The sequence below is a fragment of the Schistocerca piceifrons genome, chromosome X (assembly GCF_021461385.2).
Source record: "Schistocerca piceifrons isolate TAMUIC-IGC-003096 chromosome X, iqSchPice1.1, whole genome shotgun sequence".
NCBI classification, from domain to species: Eukaryota; Metazoa; Arthropoda; class Insecta; order Orthoptera; family Acrididae; genus Schistocerca; species Schistocerca piceifrons.
Window position 1 is genome coordinate 821852195 of NC_060149.1, and position 19703 is coordinate 821871897.

Consider the following 19703-nt stretch of genomic DNA (forward strand, 5'->3'; position numbering starts at 1 on the left):
TGATGAGGTTTTGTATGCGGAAAGTTATAAAGCATTTACACCAGCCATGTAACACAAATGTATGGGCTATGATGTCTGACAATGGAAACTAACATCAGTGTCCAAAATAAACTTAGTTTATCTTTATGTATGGTGATGAAAATTTAAACAATAAGGATCCTAGTTGGCCAGTACGAAGAAAAAAAGAAAGGATTGTTTCCAATAAGGTAAAAAGTGTGTAGTCACATTAACTAGAGATCATCTTGAAGGTGACGTGTGAACAGCGATTGGGAATGTAAGCACATGTAAACAGCATGGACAACTCAACAATACCATGTTTCTGATCGACATGGTGAAGTTTTGTAATTGTGACTCGCTTTTCATAAGAGAGGACTGTTGAGTCATTTACAAATTAAGTTAAAATAGTCCTTTGGTACAGATTTGAACCACAAACCTATTAATAACTACTTATAAACAATACCAGAGAAGGAAAGTTGCTACTCACCATATAGCGGAGATACTTAGTTGCGATAGTCACAACAAAATACTTTCCTTCTCTGGCATTGTTACATTCCATTCTGGATTTTCCATTGTTTACTTATAAACAATTACAGACCACCACTCTACCAACTGCACTAGCAAACAATGAATGTAACTTTTCATATAATGACAGTCAATTCTCTTTACTTTCATTGTGAATTTAGTTTTGTAGAATGATGCTGTCCTTCCTTGCAACAGTGGCAAAGCATATATCGGAGGTGAATTGATGTTAACTTGTGAATTCAAGACTTTTTAATTTAGTTAGGGAATTTGGGCACTGACTTCGTAGCATTTTGCCAGTACAGTGCAACCACATTTTACACATTTTCTCATTCTTTGGAACACTCAAAAAACAATTTTTCAGGCATTTTTATAGATTTATTTGTACAATGTGGTACTACACATCTTTGTTACCCATTTTCCTAAATGTAAATTCCAAACCAAAATACCACTGTGAATGAGCTTTACGACAATAGGAACAATGAACCTGCCAGTGACATCATAGGCATCACAACTCAAACTGAGCATTTCAATGGGTTTCAAAATTTTTGGAATTTCACTCCCCCCCCCCCCCCCCCTCTTTTTTAATAATCAAATTCAATAGGAAAGAAAGCAAGTTATGAGCACAAAATATCACAATGATGTAAGATGATTTCCAGAAAACAGTCTAATACCCTATTGGTGCCCCCCCCTCTGGTTACCTGGTCACTGTAAGGACATTGGACACTGTGTGTGTGTGTGTGTGTGTGTGTGTGTGTGTGTGTGTGTGTGAGCGCCCTCACAGCTCTGTGTCGACAACGGTAGTCATCGCATGGTGATGCAACAATTATAGTACTTGTGTAGGTTTGAATTATTAAATGAAATTAAAATACTGTTGCCCCTAGATTTAAGACCCCATTGAGATTGTCACATTCAACCATGTTGAATTCTTTCACAGGGAGAGGAGGAAATATACAAGGTGCTCCCACGCGCTGGAGATGGGCAATTTTTGTTACTTAAATTTTACAGAGAAGCACCTTTTACAACCCAACACCTTTTAGCTGATGTGACAACGATCTATCAGTTCCTGTCACAAAATACTGAGCGAGGTGGCGCAGTGGTTGGAACACTGGACTTGCATTCGGGAGAACGAAAGTTCAATCTCGCGTCCAGCCATATTGATTTAGGTTTTCTGTGATTTCCCTAAATCGCTTCCTTCAGGCAAATGCCAGGATGGTTCCTTTCAAAGGGCATGACCGACTTCCTTACCCATCCTTCTCTAATCCCACGAGACTGATGACCTCACAGTTTCGTCTCCTCCCCAAATCAACCCAACCCCCTCATGTCACAATAGGTTGACTCTTAGTCAGCAAGGCCACCTTGCTAATCAAATCACATCGTAAGATCACCTAAATTGAGAGACAGAGAGCTCTCTGAGCCGTGACCATAGAAGTTTCTCTTTTCTGTTCCCAGCCACTTCCCAGTGCACATGCTAAATGGCCTAGTTCCTTAATCTTTGCATTTTTCCCCACCCTTTGAGATGGGTTTGGGGCTACTGGATTTATCTTCTCTCATTCCCTTGGCAATTCTCACCATTTAATTACCATGGGCAAATAAACTGATACAATTTCTTTTTCTGAGCTTAAGTACCATATACATAACAATTACATACCCATAGTGCTTTCCAATCCTGCTGAAGCTTCCAAGGGTGTGTATACTTACTTAAAAGTATCTTATGTACGATGAACAGGCTTTACTCTCCAATTAGAATAACACATGGTAGTGATGATGTATCTGTACTGGTAGCACAAGTCCTGAAGTAGTGACTTCTCTTTAACCAAGAGGTAGTATGATCACTTTCATTTGCCTTTAATGCTCGATTCTCTCAGTTCATCAACTTTACTTCTGAACCTGTCAAGATTTCTCAAGAATCAATAAGGGTGTCCCCCACAGTCTGGAGTGTTATGGAGATCACTGATGTCTTTATGTTTGCTTACCACTGTAAATGACACAGCACTTCAGATATAAGAAATGTATCTTCAGGCTTCTCTTACATTTAAATGATGATAAAAATAAAATTATCGCTGATATGCCACGTACTATTGGTCAGATTTCTCTTGATTGCTGGGTTACCTAGTTCTGAAACTGTTTAAGTTGTCAGTAGTCTGAATACTTCGGGCTGCTAATGGTTAATGCCCACACACTGTCAACATTACAGATCCAACAACAGCAATATTATGATTAGCATTGTAGTAGCCTCTGTTGCAGTTAGTGAATATCATGTTGTGGTACTGGGCCTTGAGACGTGTGATGAAGTACTTTCAAGCCTGCTGTGGGACTATGACTCCTCAGTTAAAGTTTACTAAATGAGGAATGAAGGGAAGAAAATAATTAACAATGTTACTTAATGCTGCTTTTGAGCACTAATACAAGATTCGTTTCAATTGGTACAAGTAGGGGAAATGAACATATTTTGGTATTTTTTCAAGCCGTGTGTTTACGACTTCCCTGTATCACTTTCACATTTGTAATGATGCTCTGTATGAGAGACATATCACACCTGTAGTGTCAGCATTATGTGAATTAAGCACAACTTGCTCTCCTCACACTACTTGTCTCCCCGTGACAGTCTATGTGCTGTGTGTATGACAGTCTATGTACTGTGTGCTGGCTGGACATTACTTCCACCACCCTTGCAACCCCCTCCCCCCTTATCCCATGTACCGTAAGCAATTCTAAGCAGTTAGACACACACTATTGCAAAGAACACAGGGAGGAAGGAAGGAAGGGAGGATTGAAGGTCAATATCCAACTGATCACGAGGACTTGAAAGAGCATTAGCTTGAATTAGGGAAGGAAATCAGATGTGTTCTTTTTCAAAAGAATCATCACAGTAATTGCTTTAAGTGATGTAGGAAAACTGCGAGGAAACTTTAAACTTGATAACCAGATAAGATTTGAGCCCTTAGTCCAGTGCCTTAATCACGGACTTACCTTACTCTGTAAACAGAATTTCTATCTCCCAAAACGTATCATATTCACACTGAATCCTGGATTACAGTCACTGCTTTCTTTTTTACATTACTTGCATTGAGACATTAGGGAAGCAGTTGTTGATGATCAGGGAACTTAGTATCACTTGGGAGATTTACAGGTCTGCAGAGTAAGCTTTTCTCTCCCTGTTGTGTCAACCAGTTGCAGCTCAGACACACAGGTAACATATTTTGATGGCTTACCAGCTAGCTTTGCTATCCATCTAGATATTCAGCACAGGTACGATCAATACGCCAAATATGTTGCTATTTAACACTTAACTACAGCAAAATCATGAATGAAAATCGTTCAGCAGAGGGCGTGTAAACCTTGTATTTTCACTATGCTGTGATTTTGTCTGCATGTGTAGTCTGCTTTGAATGACTTTTTAAATGCTTTTATGGAATTTCCAAGTTTTATGATCTCAGTTCAAGGTTCTCTCAAATGATAGAACTGAAATCAAAAAGCTTATATTTTTCACCTCATTGTGTGTCCTGCAGTATGATTTCCAGGAGATAGTCACATATGTATTTCAAAAGAAGATATACTGATTTCTAACACATTTACATACGAAAGCCTGAAACTATGAATATAACTGTTTCAATAAAACAGTATTTAGAAAACATATCAAACTACATAAAAATTTATAAATCACTTTAAACACTTACTAGTTTCTGCCCAGCAGTAGGATTATGGGAAAGCAACGAATGATCTTTATTGCCCTTAATTACGAGCTCTGGATCCTTCAATTCAATCATCTGCTGGTTTAGACCACATACAACAATTTGAATGAATTTGTTAGCATGTTCTGTGTAAAGACGGCATGATGTCTTGAAAGACGGCTGAAAGTGCAGAGTAATATTCTTCTCTTCTGATGTCCAAGGTAAATGCAAGCTCACCTATAAAACAATGGTACATAAGAGCAACACTTTCAATCCTGTGACTGCAATAAACTAAAAATGAAGTCACTACATTTGTAATTAGTATGATACATACACTGAGAACTACATTTAATTTATACTTTGTAACTATTGGTAAGCCTTTGTACAAGACTGAATTTCTCCAATTTGACCCTCACAATCACTCTGTACAACATATATGTGGGAGGAAATAATGTGTGGATAGACTCCGTAACCTCTTTATCACAGGTGCCTGCAGGTTTTCGCACTAGTAGGGGCAGAAGATTTTCCCCACACATGTGATTTAGACACACGGGAAAGGCATACAGCGTTCATAGTAACAACGACCAGTGAGTGTACCGTGTTCATAGATTTGGAGGTCAGTATGCCAGTTAAAAATTATGCATCCTCTGTACATACAAGGATATGTTTGCTTTAAAAATCATTTTCTTTGTAATGCGAAACAGACACTTTTCCATCAACATTAGGGGTCGTATGAAAGACTTGATGAACAGTATTTGTTTTGGCTGACTCCAGCTACACATTCCAAAAATGAAACTGCACTTATCTGCCCAAAAATGAGAGAGAAAATGTGCTTGATGTCTCTTAGGAGGGACTCCATTATATAAAATATGTTACATTATTTTCTGTTGATATCACAAAAATCCTACTTCATTAATAAATTGTTTTCCTGCCATTATAAATTGTTTGATAACATAAAAAATCTGATGTTTATTTTGCATAATATTAATGGCTTGTGCAGTGAACACAACTGGATTTAAATTAACAGTTCAGTAAGAAACACATCACTATGTTCAACTCTGTAAAGTTGGTCAAATTTACCTTCACTGCAATCAAAGCTTTGTCAAACACATTACATGCTACACTCTTCATTAGGATTGCAGAGTGATACCAAGAAGCAAGCATTCTATCCATTCACCTGCAATACGAAACCCTGGCAACTAATTTTTATCTTTCCTGCAGTAAATTCGAAATCTGCACATCCTGAACCTTGTGACATACGACATGAATGAAGCCTGGAAAAACAGGCGTCCCTTGAGGCTGCTAAGGGACTGGGACTACTCACTTCGAAGTCATTATCATTTCAACTTGTTACATTCAAACCGTCATTACTTCTCTAATTGTCAGTCACTACTTAATTACCGTCACGCCACATCAATCGATACCTGGATAGTTAACATCATACTCTGCTGTGCAATATTTAAGTAAATACCAATTAGCAATAGCTATTTGATATTTATTAAGATGTGCGCAAGCAGTACTCACTAGGAAGGAAACATTTCTGAGACAATACACACATGTTTGGCTATCCTTCATAATGGGACTGCATACCCATGTAGTAGTTTCGCCACTCAGTACATCAATATCTTAATTCCAATTCATTATAGCTGGCATAACTATTTCTTTCCTTATAAGCTACGCATTGTCACAAATACTGAAATCTCCAATAGTCTGGCTATAGAGATATAAATTTAATGTTGCCTTTTTCCATAATGGTATTGTGGTGTAATTCATTTTTTGAAGATTACGTCATTTTTTTAGATTTTACTTCAGTTTTTTATACATTTGCATTTAGTATCTACTTTTGACCCAATAATTCATTCTTTTATTGCTGGCAAGAACGAATGAGGCAGGTGCTTCTAGGAAAAACACAAAACTTCCCAAGAATATATTCGTACATGTGGGAAATAAACTGACAGTTTATCTACTCATTTTCATTGTCACTTCAATTACTGTTATTAACTTTTACTAGGTATGGGTATTGAAACAAGAATTTAAATGTCTTGTATGAATAATATACCAAACTTTATGTCAATTTGTGAAATTTCATGTGTCAATTTTTTATATTCGTTTTTTAAACTAAATGAAAATATTAAAGTGCGTGCTCGAGTTGACTCAGCATATGTTGAAAGTTTTTCTAGCTACTAGCACATATTGTATGACAATAGATGTTCCATCACTTTTGAGAATGTCTGCCTGCTGGCCGTCACTGCAGTTTATGGCTTTACAATGGCTATTTCTTAAAGAAAACCTCTTATAAAGTTTTCATTACTCTAGGTCACTTTACATACATTTTGTATGATTTTTAGATTGTTTTATCGATATTTTCAGGTCGTTTGAGTGATAATTTTCAAGTTACCTCAGGTCATTAAAATCTGGGCCCTTTTTCATCTTCATAAACAAGATGAATTCACTCTACCCCCCTCCCCCCTCACGCCCCAACCCCACCTTGCAATTACCTTATGCTCTACAGCAGTGTTGTCCTTCACTGGAGGCATGTCAGCCAATACCTTCATGAGCATTGACTTTGTTTCAAATGGCTGTGCTTCAGGTAGACAAACAGTCACCTCATTTGAGAGAGGTTCGCTGCTGTCCTTTAACTGCATACACAAGCCTCTTGAAGTTCTTAATCGAATGCATGTTCCCTGGAAAATAAAAGCAAATAGTGTATTTGAAATGTGATACACCAAAACATTTGTTCCTATTTTTGAGTGAATTGTTAGCAACTCTATCTAGCCACTATGAGTAAGAAGCTAGGAGTTCACCGTTGTCAGCTTAACAAATGCCAGTTAGCCATGGTAATAATTTTACTTAAATGGAGACTGAAAAAGAAGTCATGTGGTCAGAAGTCTGTACACCATACTGAGTGTATTCTGTATGCTATCAGGTTATGATTTATAGAGAGTGTAAAAGCAGACTCACAGTGTTATTATCATAATAGGTGTTTTCAGTCAGCTGGAGTAAAACTGGTGTTCAGTCAGAGAGACTTCACAGAAGTTGCATATGCTCATCTCATACTGCCTTTATTACTATTATTATTAAGTGGGGATGTCAGGGGAAAAAATGAACTCAAACTAGGTTCAAGAAACAAGAATATTGTATAAACCAAATATTAGGCGCAATTGTTAACTACTTCAGAATGATGCAACGAAGGCAAGGAGAAATCCTTAGCCACGAAATGTTTGTTTTGCAAAGAATGTAACTGCATTTTATTTAATCACAGGTCAGGTCAATCTACTCTTTCCAATGTTTTTCCTGATAAATGGATTGGGCAATAAGAAGTAAAATGCAGAATACGATGAAGCACAGAAGTAACAGGGTGTATGAATTCTTTGTGGTGGGACAAGAAAAAGTGGTTAGACTAATGGATGAATCTGACCTATGCTATGGTTCAGAACTGTGAATTATGAATTCTGACCTCAGGAGATGACTATTGGCTGTGGAAACGGATTATTTTTGAAGGAGTACCAGAATATCAAGAATCGAGAAAAAAAACTAATGATGAAGTAAGAGCTGTGATAAGGGCGATTGAGACAAGTGATGGAAATAATTGAAAGAGAATCATTAAAGTGATGTGAGAATTTGTTGAGAATGCCATCTCATCGGTGGCCAAAGAAAATTTCTGAATGAAAACCATCTGGCAGATGTAAACACAGCAGAGCATGACACTCTTGGAATGACTACCTTCTGCCGCTGAGCAGTGTGTCAGCAGCGCGCAAGTAGCAGCTAGTGGCTTATTTAGCACTCATATAAGTGTAGTAGTCAAGTTTAAAATTTGTTTGAGCACACTTGTTTAGTTAAATCTGTCAAATCATTGTGTAGTTTCGTAATTAGCATGGGCATATTTGCATTTTAATATATGTGACGTGTAAAGTCGCGTAGTCGTCTGTCATTTGTTTATTTCTTTCAAATAATCTTTTTACGTTACTGACAGTACAGTTAGCCTTCTGCCGCTGAGCAGTGTGTCAGCAGTGGGCAAGTAGCAGCATTACTGCATTTACTAGGCAGTCTTGTATTTTAATAACGATTTAAATTTTGTGTTGAATTGTTTGTGCTCTCTGTAGATTAGTTCAGATGTTCTTTGTACAGCAGTATTCAGCATGGATAGGGACTGAGACTGCTGTGTTCGCATGCGGGCTGAGTTAGCATCCCTTTGCTCCCAGCTTCAGGTAGTGTTGGCTTCAGTCACACAGCTTGAGGCTGTTGCCAATGGGCATCACTGTGGGGGTCCAGACGGGGGTTTGTCGGGGACGGCCAGGTCATCCCATGCATCCCCTGATCGGACTATGGCTGTGGCTGCCCGGGATACTGCCAACATTGAGGCTGACCCGTCACCCGTGGTAGAGTGGGAGGTCATCTTGAGGTGTGACAGGGGGCGAAACACATTCTGGAGGGCTGAACGGAAGGTCTCTCCAGTTTGTCTGATGAACCGGTTCCAAGCTCTGTCTCCGGCTGATACTGATCTTCAGCCGGACATGGCTGCTTGTCCTGCTCCAGAGGTTGCCCCTCAGTCTGCAAGATCTGAACGGTCGCAGAGTGTGGGCTTACTGGTAGTTGGGAGCTCCAACGTCAGCCGTGTAATGGGGCCCCTTAGGGATACGGCAGCAAGAGAGGGGAAGAAAACCAATGTGCACTCCGTGTGCATACCAGAGGGGAGTCATTCCAGATGTGGAAAGGGTTCTTCCGGATGCCATGAAGGGTACAGGGTGCACCCATCTGCAGGTAGTCGCTCATGTCACCACCAATGATGTGTGTCGCTATGGATCGGAGGAAATCCTCTCTGGCTTCCGGCAGCTATCTGATTTGGTGAAGACTGCCAGTCTCGCTAGCGGGATAAAAGCAGAGCTCACCATCTGCAGCATCGTCTACACGACTGACTGCAGACCTTTGGTACACAGCCGAGTGGAGCGTCTGAATCAGAGGCTGAGGCGGTTCTGCGACCGTGTAAGCTGCAGATTCCTCGACTTACGCCATAGGGTGCTGGGGTTTCATATTCCGCTGAATAGGTCAGGAGTCCACTACACACAGCAGGCGGCTACACGGGTAGCAGGGGTTGTGTGGCATGGACTTAGTGGTTTTTTTAGGTTAGATGGCCTCGGGCAAGTGCAGAAAGGGCAACAGCATCAAAGGGTGCAGGACAAAGTCAGGACATGTGGGGACCAAGCAGCAATCGGTATTGTAATTGTAAACTGTCGAAGCTGCGTTGGTAAAGTACCGGAACTTCAAGTGCTGATAGAAAGCACCGAAGCTGAAATCGTTATAGGCACGGAAAGCTGGCTGAAGCCAGATATAAATTCTGCTGAAATTTTTACAAAGGCACAGACGGTGTTTCGAAAGGATAGTTTGCATGCAACCGGTGGTGGCGTGTTTGTCGCTGTTGGTAGTAGTCGTCTATCCTGTAGTGAAATAGAAGTGGATAGTTCCTGTGAATTATTATGGGTGGAGGTTATACTCAACAACCGAGCTAGGTTAATAATTGGCTCCTTTTACTGACCTCCCGACTCAGCAGCATTAGTGGCAGAACAACTGAGAGAAAATCTGGAATACATTTCACATAAATTTCCTCAGCATGTTATAGTCTTAGGTGGAGATTTCAATATTTTTTTTTTGTTTTGGTTTTAGGGCGCAGAACTGCTATGGTCATTAGCGCCCGGTCCGTGACTTAGGAAACAGTAAAAAACCGAAATTGAAAACCAGCAGCAATGGGAACGAAAGTCATAAAATTGGAGAAACTAAAAGCAGAAGGAAGGCTTAAAAATCCACTACAGAAAGGGATTGGTTGTCCCCAAAAAAAGCTTCAAATGACTGACGTCATTTCACTGGCACTAATAAACTTGAGAACGCGGTCGGCTGAGCGCGTGTCATCTGCTAAAATTGACGATATATCAGGCGATAGCTGTAGACGGGAGCGTAACAGATTAAAATAGGGGCACTCAATTAAAAGGTGTCTTACCATCCACAGCTGAGAGCAGTGGGGACAGAGTGGGGCAGGATCGCCGCTTAAAAGATGTCTATGGCTAAAAAGACAGTGCCCTATCTGGAGTCTAGTTAAAATTACCTCCTCCCGACGACACGTTCGGGAGGAAGAGGTCCAAGCACAAGGAAGAGCTTTCACGTCCCGCAATTTATTATGGGTAAGTGTCGACCAATGCGCGTGCCATAAATGAACAACACGTCGACATAAAACGCTCCGTAGATCGGCGAAGGGAATCGATTGAATAGCTGGCCGAGGAAGAGAGACTGCAGCCTTGGCTGCAAGATCGGCCGCCTCTTTACCACAGATACCAACGTGTCCTGGGAGCCAGAGGAACGCCACGGAGACGCCCCCGAGGTGGAGCAAGCGCAGACAGTCCTGAATCCGGTGGACCAGAGAGTGCACAGGATAAAGAGCTTGGAGACTGAGGAGAGAGCTGAGAGAATCTGAGCACATAACGTACTGTATCCGCTGATGGCGGCGGATGTAGTGGACAGCCTGGAGAACAGCGTAAAGCTCCGCAGTATAGACCAAACACTGGTCGGGAAGCCGAAAGTGATTTGGGGTGTCGCCAACAATATAGGCACTCCGTCATTTTTGCACATAGAGCAGCAAATGCCCGACGATAAACAAGTGAAGGGGTACCATCCTTGGGAAATCGACAAAGGTCACAGAGCAGGTGGATCCGGGGACGGAGCCAAGGCGGTGCTGTACCCCAAGTTGTCAAGAAGGTTTTACGAAAGCGGAAGGAAAGAGGATGGAGCAGTTGACGGAAGCGGACTCCCGGTGGTAGTAGGGAGGAGGGGCGGCCTGCATACCCTACATCAAAGGAGGCGTCGAAAAAAAGGTCATGGGCTGGATTAGCAGGCATGGAAGACAGATGGCTAGCATAACGACTCAGAAGGACTGCTCGCCGATTGGACAGCGGAGGTTCAGCAGTCTCAGCATAAAGGCTTTCCACAGGGCTGGTGTAAAAAGCTCCAGACACTAAACGTAATCCACGGTGGTGGATAGAGTCGAGACGCCGAAGAATAGACGGTCGAGCAGAGGAGTAAACTATGCTTCCATAGTCCAATTTCGAGCGCACTAAGGCGTGATACAGGCGGAGAAGGACCACTCGGTCCACTCCCCAGGAGGTACCATTCAGGACACGGAGGGTGTTGAGGGATCGCAGACAGTGAGCCGAAAGATAGGAAACGTGGGAGGACCAGCACAGTTTTCTGTCAAACATAACACCCAAGAATTTAGCGACATTGGAAAACGGAAGGTTGACAGGACCTAGATGTAAGGGGGGCGGAAGAAACTCCTTACGTCGCCAAAAATTAACACAAACGGTCTTACTGGGAGAAAAACGGAAGCCAGTTTCGATGCTCCAAGAGCGGAGGCGATCGAGACATCCTTGAAGACGTCGTTCAAGAAGGCTGGTCCATTGAGAGCTGTAGTAGATCGCAAAATCGTCCACAAAGAGGGAGCCCGAGACATCAGGAAGGAGACAATCCATAATTGGATTGATGGCAATGGCAAACAGTACAACACTCAGCACGGAGCCCTAGGGTACCCCGTTTTCTTGGGAGAAAGTACGGGAGAGAGTAGTGTTCACCCGCACCCTGAATGTGCGCTCTGCCATAAATTTGCGAAGAAAAAGGGGTAGCCGACCTCGAAAGCCCCAAGAGAACAGTGTGCGGAGGATGCCTGTCCTCCAACAGGTATCGTATGCTCTCTCCAGATCAAAAAATATTGCTACTGTTTGGCGTTTCCGGAGAAAATTGTTCATGATAGAAGTGGAGAGAGCAACAAGATGGTCAACTGCAGAACGATGCTTTCAGAATCCGCTTTGGGCAGGTGGTAAAAGACTGCGGGATTCCAGCCACCACACTAAAAGGTAATTCACCATACGCTCCAAAACCTTACAGACACTACTCGTGAGAGAAATGGGGCGATAGCTAGAGGGGAGATGTTTGTCCTTTCCAGGTTTCGGAACAGGAACGATGATAGCTTCCCGCCATCGTCTGGGAAAAGTACTGTCGGTCAAAATTCGATTATAAAGGCGAAGGAGGTAATGCAGACTATGGGTTGATAAATGCAGCAACATTTGGACGTGGATACCATCCGGTCCTGGGGCAGAGGAGCGAGAAGAAGAGAGTGCATGTTGGAGTTCTCGCATGGAGAAAACAGTATTGTAGCTTTCGCGATTTTGAGAGGAGAAAGCAAGAGGTCACACTTCCGCTGCACGTTTCTTCGGGAGAAACGCTGGCGGGTAATTTGAAGAGCTCGAAATCTCAGCAAAGTGCTGACCCAACGAGTTAGAAATTGCGACGGGGTCCACTAATGTGTCATGCGCGACAGTGAGCCCAGAGACCGGGGAGAAACTAGGCGCGCCTGAGAACCGTCGAAGCCGACTCCAAACTTCCGAGGAGGGAGTGAAGGTGTTAAATGAGCTAATAAAGAATTTCCAGCTTGCCTTCTTGCTATCGCGGATGACACGACGGCATCGCGCTCGGAACTGCTTATAGCGGATACAGTTGGCCAAAGTAGGATGGTGGCGGAAAACGCGGAGAGCACGTCGCCGCTCACGTATTGCATCACGGCATGCCTCGTTCCACCAAGGAACTGGGGGGCGCCGGGGCAATTCGGAGGTGCGTGGTATTGAATGTTCCGCAGCTGTAAGAATAACGTCGGTAATATGTGTGACCTCATCGTCGACGCTGGGAAAGTGACGGTCATCGAATGTCGCTAGAGACGAAAAAAGTGTCCAATCAGCTTGGGCAAACTTCCAGCGTCGCGGGCGCATGTAGGGCAGTTGAGGCTGCAGTCTAAGGACACATGGAAAGTGGTCACTCGAGTGCGTATCATCAAGGGCGAACCATTCGAAGCGCCGAGATAGCGGAACAGTACCGACCGCAAGGTCCAAATGAGATAAATTTGTCGTGGAGGCAGACAAAAATGTAGGGACCCCAGTGTTGAGGCAAACTAGATCTGCTTGGTGGAAGACGTCTAGCAATAGTGAGCCACGTGGACAAGGATGTGGAGATCCCCAAAGCGGGTGGTGGGCATTGAAGTGCCCAACCAGCAAATATGGGGGTGGAAGCTGACCAAGAAGATGAAGGAGATCAGCTCGTGCCATTGGTGTGGATGATGCAATGTATACAGTACAAAAAGAGAACGTGTATCCGGAAAGGGAAAGACGGACGGCGACAGCTTGGAAGGAAGTGTTTAAATGGATTGGGTGATAATGGAGAGTTTCATGGAGAAGAATCATGAGTCCTCCATGTGCAGGAGTGCCTTCAACAGAGGGGAGATCATATCGGACGGACTGAAAATGAGGGAGAACAAAGCGGTCATGGGGACGCAGCTTTGTTTCCTGAAGAGAGAAGATGACCGGCGAGTAGGATCGTAAGAGGATCGACAATTCATCCCGATTGGCTCGAATACCGCGGATATTCCAGTGGATAATGGACGTAGGATGAACAGAAAATGGAGGAATGTGACCAAGGTCGCTGTCAACTCAACGATTGCTCAGAGCTTGCGACCGACAGCATGGAATGGCATTCAGCCGAAGGCAGAAGATCCTGATCCATAGGTTGGTCAGGAGCAGCTCCTGCCACCAACCATCGGCTGGTTGATCGGCCGCCAGCAGTGCGCCTCGGCGACACAGAAGACGGCCGAGGGCGATTTCCGCCAGGTGGTGCTGTAGATGGGACACGCCTTGGCGGAGAAGGAGAGGAACTGGGTTTCTTTGTAGCCTTCTTGGAAGTATGATGTTTAGAGGAAGGAGGAACCGATGGTTGGGAAGTTGCAGTACGTAAAAACTCTTCACGAGTATGCTCTTTTTTCGAAGTCTTGGCGTCTGACTTTTGGGCTCGAGATTTAGCAGAACTCAACGAAAGGTGAGCCAGAGAGTGGGCAGGCGAAAGTGGTGAGGTGGAACGGGCGATCTTTGCGCTGGCCGATCTGACGACTGTGGCACTAAAGGTGAGGTCGCAAGTCTGCGTGGCCGCCTCCTTTGTTGGCTGAGGAGAAGCAAGGACAGTATTTTCCTGTCGGAGGCACGGTGGGCTGTCGACTGGCGAATAATTTTCGAGCAGCAAAGGTCGACACCTTTTCCTTTACTCTAATTTCCTGGATGAGCTTTTCGTCTTTAAAAACGGGACAATCTCGAGAAGAAGCAGCGTGGTCACCCATACAGTTGATGCAGCGAGGGGATGGAGGTGGACAAGCACCCTCATGGGCCTCCTTGCCACACGTAACACATTTGGCCGGATTGGAACAGGACTGGCTGGTGTGATTGAACCGCTGACACCGATAGCAACGCGTAGGGTTTGGGACGTAAGGGCGAACGGAAATTATCTCATACCCTGCTTTGATTTTCGATGGGAGTTGAACTTTGTCAAATGTCAAGAAGACAGTGCGGGTTGGAATGATGTTCGTGTCAACCCTTTTCATAACCCTATGAACAGCCATTACGCCCTGGCCAGACAGGTAGTGCTGAATTTCTTCGTCAGACAATCCATCGAGGGAGCGTGTATAAACGACTCCACGCGAGGAATTTAAAGTACGGTGCGGTTCCACCCGGACAGGGAAGGTGTGTAGTAGTGAGGTACGCAGCAATTTTTGTGCCTGAAGGGCACTGACTGTTTCTAACAACAGGGTGCCATTCCGTAATCTGGATCAAGATTTTACAGGACCTGCAATTGCATCGACACCTTTCTGAATAATGAAAGGGTTGACCGTGGAGAAGTCGTGACCTTTGTCAGACCGAGAAACAACAAGGAACTGTGGCAACGATGGAAGAACTGTCTGTGGCTGAGACTCAGTGAACTTACGCTTGTGAGCAGACATAGTGTAAGGTGAGGAAACCATTGCGGAAGAATCCCCCATGATTACCAGCGTCTCCGATGGCGCGCTCCTCCCTTGTGGGGGCCCTCTCTGAGGGCACTCCCGCCTTAGGTGATTGTTCACACCTCAGGTCACACCTTCCGACAAACGGACGGAGGGACCAATCGGCACTTTCGGAAGGTATCAGCTCGGGTAATCACCCCTCCCTGGGCCTGGCCGTTACCAGGGGGTACGTACGTGTCCTACCTGTCTACCCGGGGCGGGGAATTACGCGTTACCCCGTCATCAGCTACGCATGAAAGTGCGTGGGTCGGCCTTCAGACATGCAAAGGGAGGAAAAAAGAGAAAGGGAAAGGAAAGAAGAGGGGTGTCAAACACCACAGCCGAGAGAAGGGCAAAGAGAAGACGGAAGGAAAAGAGAAGGACAGAGGAAGGACGAAGACTTGCAAGTGTAGAAAGCAAGGAATTTGTAACAGTTTCGAGCGTCCGTCTCCGGACGTAGGCACAGACCATACTCCCAGAGGGGAAGAAAGGGAAAGAAAGAGCCAGGGGTGGGGGGGGGGGGGGGGGGGCGAAGATGGGGGACGGGGAAGGATGCGGAAAGGGAGGGTATGCAGCCCAGAAAGGAAGGAGGGCCACAGTAGCTCGGGGTCCCGTGCTCGCTACGGACGTATCCACAAAAGAGTTGTGGACCCCCTGGGGGGGGGGGGGAATTTCAATTTACCAGATATAGACTGGGACACTCAGATGTTTAGGATGGGTGGTAGGGACAGAGCATTGAGTGACATTATACTGAGTGCACTATCCAAAAATTACCTTAAGCAATTAAACAGAGAACCAACTCGTGGAGATAACATCTTGGACCTACTGATAACAAACAGACCCAAACTTTTTGACTCTGTAAGCACAGAACAGGGAATCGGTGATCATAAGGCCGTTGCAGCATCCCTGAATATGGAAGTAAAAAGGAATATAAAAAAAGGGAGGAAGGTTTATCTGTTTAGCAAGAGTAATAGGAGGCAGATTTCAGACTACCTAACAGATCAAAACTAAAATTTCTGTTCCGACAGTGACAATGTTGAGTGTTTATGGAAGAAGTTCAAGGCAATCATAGAATGCATTTTAGACAGGTATGTGCCGAGTAAAACTTTGAGGGACGGGAACAACCCACTGTGGTTCAACAACAAAGTTAGGAAACTACTGCGAAAGCAAAGAGAGCTTAACTGCAAATTTAAACACAGCCAAAACCTCTCAGACAAACAGAAGCAAGCGGATAGGCACTTGGTGCAGGGAGTGGCAACTGACCCTTAACATATACAAATGTAATGTACTGCGAATACATAGAAAGAAGGATCCTTTATTATACGATTATATGATGGTGGAACAAACACTGGTAGCAGTTATGTCTGTAAAATATCTGGGAGTAAGCATACGGAACGATTTGAAGTGGAATGATCATATAAAATTAATTGCTGGTAAGGCGGGTGTCAGGTTGAGATTCATTGGGAGAGTCCTTAGAAAATGTAGTCTATCAACAAAGGAGGTGGCTTAAAAAAATACTCGTTCAACCTATACTTGAGTATTGCTCATCAGTGTGGGATCCGTACCAGGTCGGATTGACAGAGGAGATAGAGAAGATCCAAACAAGAGCGGCGCGTTTCGTCACAGGGTTATTTGGTAAGCGTGATAGCGTTACGGAGATGTTTAGCAAACTCAAGTGGCAGACTCTGCAAGAGAGGTGCTCTGCATTGCGGTGTAGCTTGCTGTCCAGGTTTTGAGAGGGTGCGTTTCTGGATGAGGTATCGAATATATTGCTTCCCCCTATTTATACCTCCTGAGGAGATGACGAATGTAAAATTAGAGAGATTCGAGCGTGCATGGAGCCTTTCCAGCAGTCGTTCTTCCCACAAACCATATGCGACTGGAACAGGAAAGGGAGGTAATGACAGTGGCACATAACGTGCCCTCTGCCACACACTGTTGGGTGGCTTGCAGAGTATAAATGTAGATGTAGATCTACAAAATAACAGAGCGTCATGGTGAACACAAGGAGGATGCCCTGAATAGAGAGGCTTGCCAAAAGGTAACAGAGGTACAGCAAAATGTTGTTATTAATTGATCCTCTAATAATAAGTGATATCAACAACAACAACAACAATATAATGTTTATGACACCAATGCTGGTTGTCCGTCTATGTTACCATAACCTCTTCACTGTACGCTAAACATTTTACACCAACAAATCCGTTTGGTTGATTTGCGAGGAGGGGATCAAACAGCGAGGTCATTGGTTCTGCAACAAATTTCTTTTAAAGTTGGAACAGGTGGAAATCTTAGGGGGAGAAATCTGATGAGAAGGACAGATATTCCAACAAGTCACACTTCCAGTCTGTCATTTTCACAAGCACCAAAGCACCTTAGGGAGCAAACACAATGGCCTGCTGGAAGAGGAGGAAAGGAAGGGAGACAAGAAGATCATTGGATAAGCCCAGGAAAAGGAAGAGGATTATCTTTTACACTCGTTTTCAGCCAGCATTCAATTACTGTGGTTCCCCTATGATACGAAGGTTAGTTACTCTATTATCTGAAATGAACCATGCACTTTTTTTAATATATGTATAAGGTAATAAGGTATTATCTGTTTCATACACAGTTAACTACTGAGTGCACAACAACATATAGCCTGTTTTATCAGTGTTTTTATCAATTTTGGGATGGCCTTCACAGCAATCAACTACAAGAATATATGCACATGTTTGAATTCAGCTGTCCAAATCTTAAGTGATGCTAATGTTGCACCAAACTCCTTATAAATGTTCACCATCTTTGAATGACCTAAATTAACAACAAACTTTACAAAGTAAGACATTTTATGACAGCATTCTATCTCAGTTTATCAAGTTCAATTAAACACACAACATGACTACTTCAGAAAACCGTATAAACCACATTATTTTGCAAATCATGTTGACAGTTGACTACTGAAATTTCATGAAATGTATAAATAAAAAAGTAACAAAATTACACTGATATCAATGCCATCGGTGCTAGGTGGAGAAATTTTCCCCTTGCTCTAATATTTTGTAACATGATTTTATGGAGTCTGCAGCAGCAGCATTGGTGACTGGAGGAGCGTAATGAGGTTTCATAGAGTGATGATCACCAGAACATCATGTAGTAACCCCCCCCCCCCCTCTCTCTCTCTCTCTCTCTCTCTCTCTCTCTCTCTCTCTCTCTCTCTCTCTCCCCCCCCCTCCCCCCCTCTCTCACTTCGAAAACCAGTAATTTTTCGACTGAAGTATTACATGCATGCCAGAGCCATTCACCCAAACATCCAAAAACACTATTAATAGTGTTCCAGCGTATCAGGACATAGTGGAAAGCCATTCTCAAAGATTAAGCCTGCTAAAAATTCCAAAGGAGGTCCTTTAAACTATTAATTACTCATGAATTGCTTTTGGAATGAATGATAATGGCTGTTGATTGTTGTAACACGTACTGCACATTCCAGTCTTTCAGACAAAGTTGTTGGAGAATGTTCATGAAAGATAATACTTACAGGATACGAATGCATATATATAACCTTGGGCTTTTAGATTAAGTACACCACTAGCCTCCTCTAGGTACACAATTACCAATACTTGTAAGTCAATGTTAAGGACAAGAGTTGAATAACAAAATTCTTCACTGACTGACATGGCTACATCTTCCTGAATTCTTTCACTAATGAATGTTTCCATTTTGTTGAAATTGTAACGTTGTAATGTCTTAGCACAGAACACAACATTTCTTCAACAACGTAACTCTTCGAAGTTGACACCGTGATCTCAGTGCCTCAAAAGCCTTTTGTTTCTGCACATACTGACACTACCATAGTCCGGCCCGAGAGAAACATACGTATGTCCTTTTCTTTACTTCCAATAATCTAAACACCTTAAATACCAATCGAAATACCTAAATGGAAAGATTTATTTTGTTATATTTTTAGTGTATCATTTACATCAGAAAAATTTAGTTACAAAGAAATTTGGTTTCCAGTGGTTACTCTGGCAAAAAAGTTCTGGTGCTTATTTTAGAGTAGCTGGGATTTAGAGGAAAATTCTATCATGCTGATGTTATACATTTACAAATACCTTATATTAGGAAGTATCAGTACATAAAAAGTTACTTTCTCACCTCATCAATGGAAAAGCTTCCTGACGAAACTGTGAGTACCATCTCTTGTTCCAGTCCTGCGAGCAGATCCTTTTCACCTTTGTTAAGACTAACTGATGAAGGTTCCCTTACTACTCTAAAGCTTAAGCGAGGTAATATAATAGGTGACAGGAACTCCAGTTTTCCTTCCACCATTAAAGACAACTGACCAAGCTGATAAATTCCCTTTTGTTGTGCCTTGAAAGAGAAACAGAAGACATATATTATTTATTAAAAATTGAAAAACTGTGCCTGTACATGCATTTTGTACAATATTTATCAACAAAAAAATCTCAATCTATACCATGCATATAACGGTATTGTCTCTCTAATTTTTGAGAACAAAATGCTTCTCAGATTCCAAAACAGAGTATTTAGTTAAAAGACATTTTGAAGTTTTCCACCTCAGATGCTTTTGACAAGTGTTCATTTTATTACATCTCGCACAATTGGCCAATTTCAGCCTT

At 43.0% G+C, this 19703-nt stretch overlaps 1 protein-coding gene across 1 annotated transcript in view; it reads right to left on the reverse strand.

The window, feature by feature from the left end:
• The window catches only part of LOC124722897 (trafficking protein particle complex subunit 10), a 166905-nt gene that overhangs the window by 43845 nt on the left and 103357 nt on the right, over positions 1-19703 (reverse strand). The window contains exons 14-16 of the mRNA XM_047248038.1: positions 19219-19434; positions 6692-6877; positions 4200-4430 (exon numbers count right to left, since the gene is read on the reverse strand). Of these exons, the coding sequence (XP_047103994.1) occupies positions 4200-4430; positions 6692-6877; positions 19219-19434 (633 nt within the window). The remainder of the gene's footprint in view (positions 1-4199; positions 4431-6691; positions 6878-19218; positions 19435-19703) is intronic.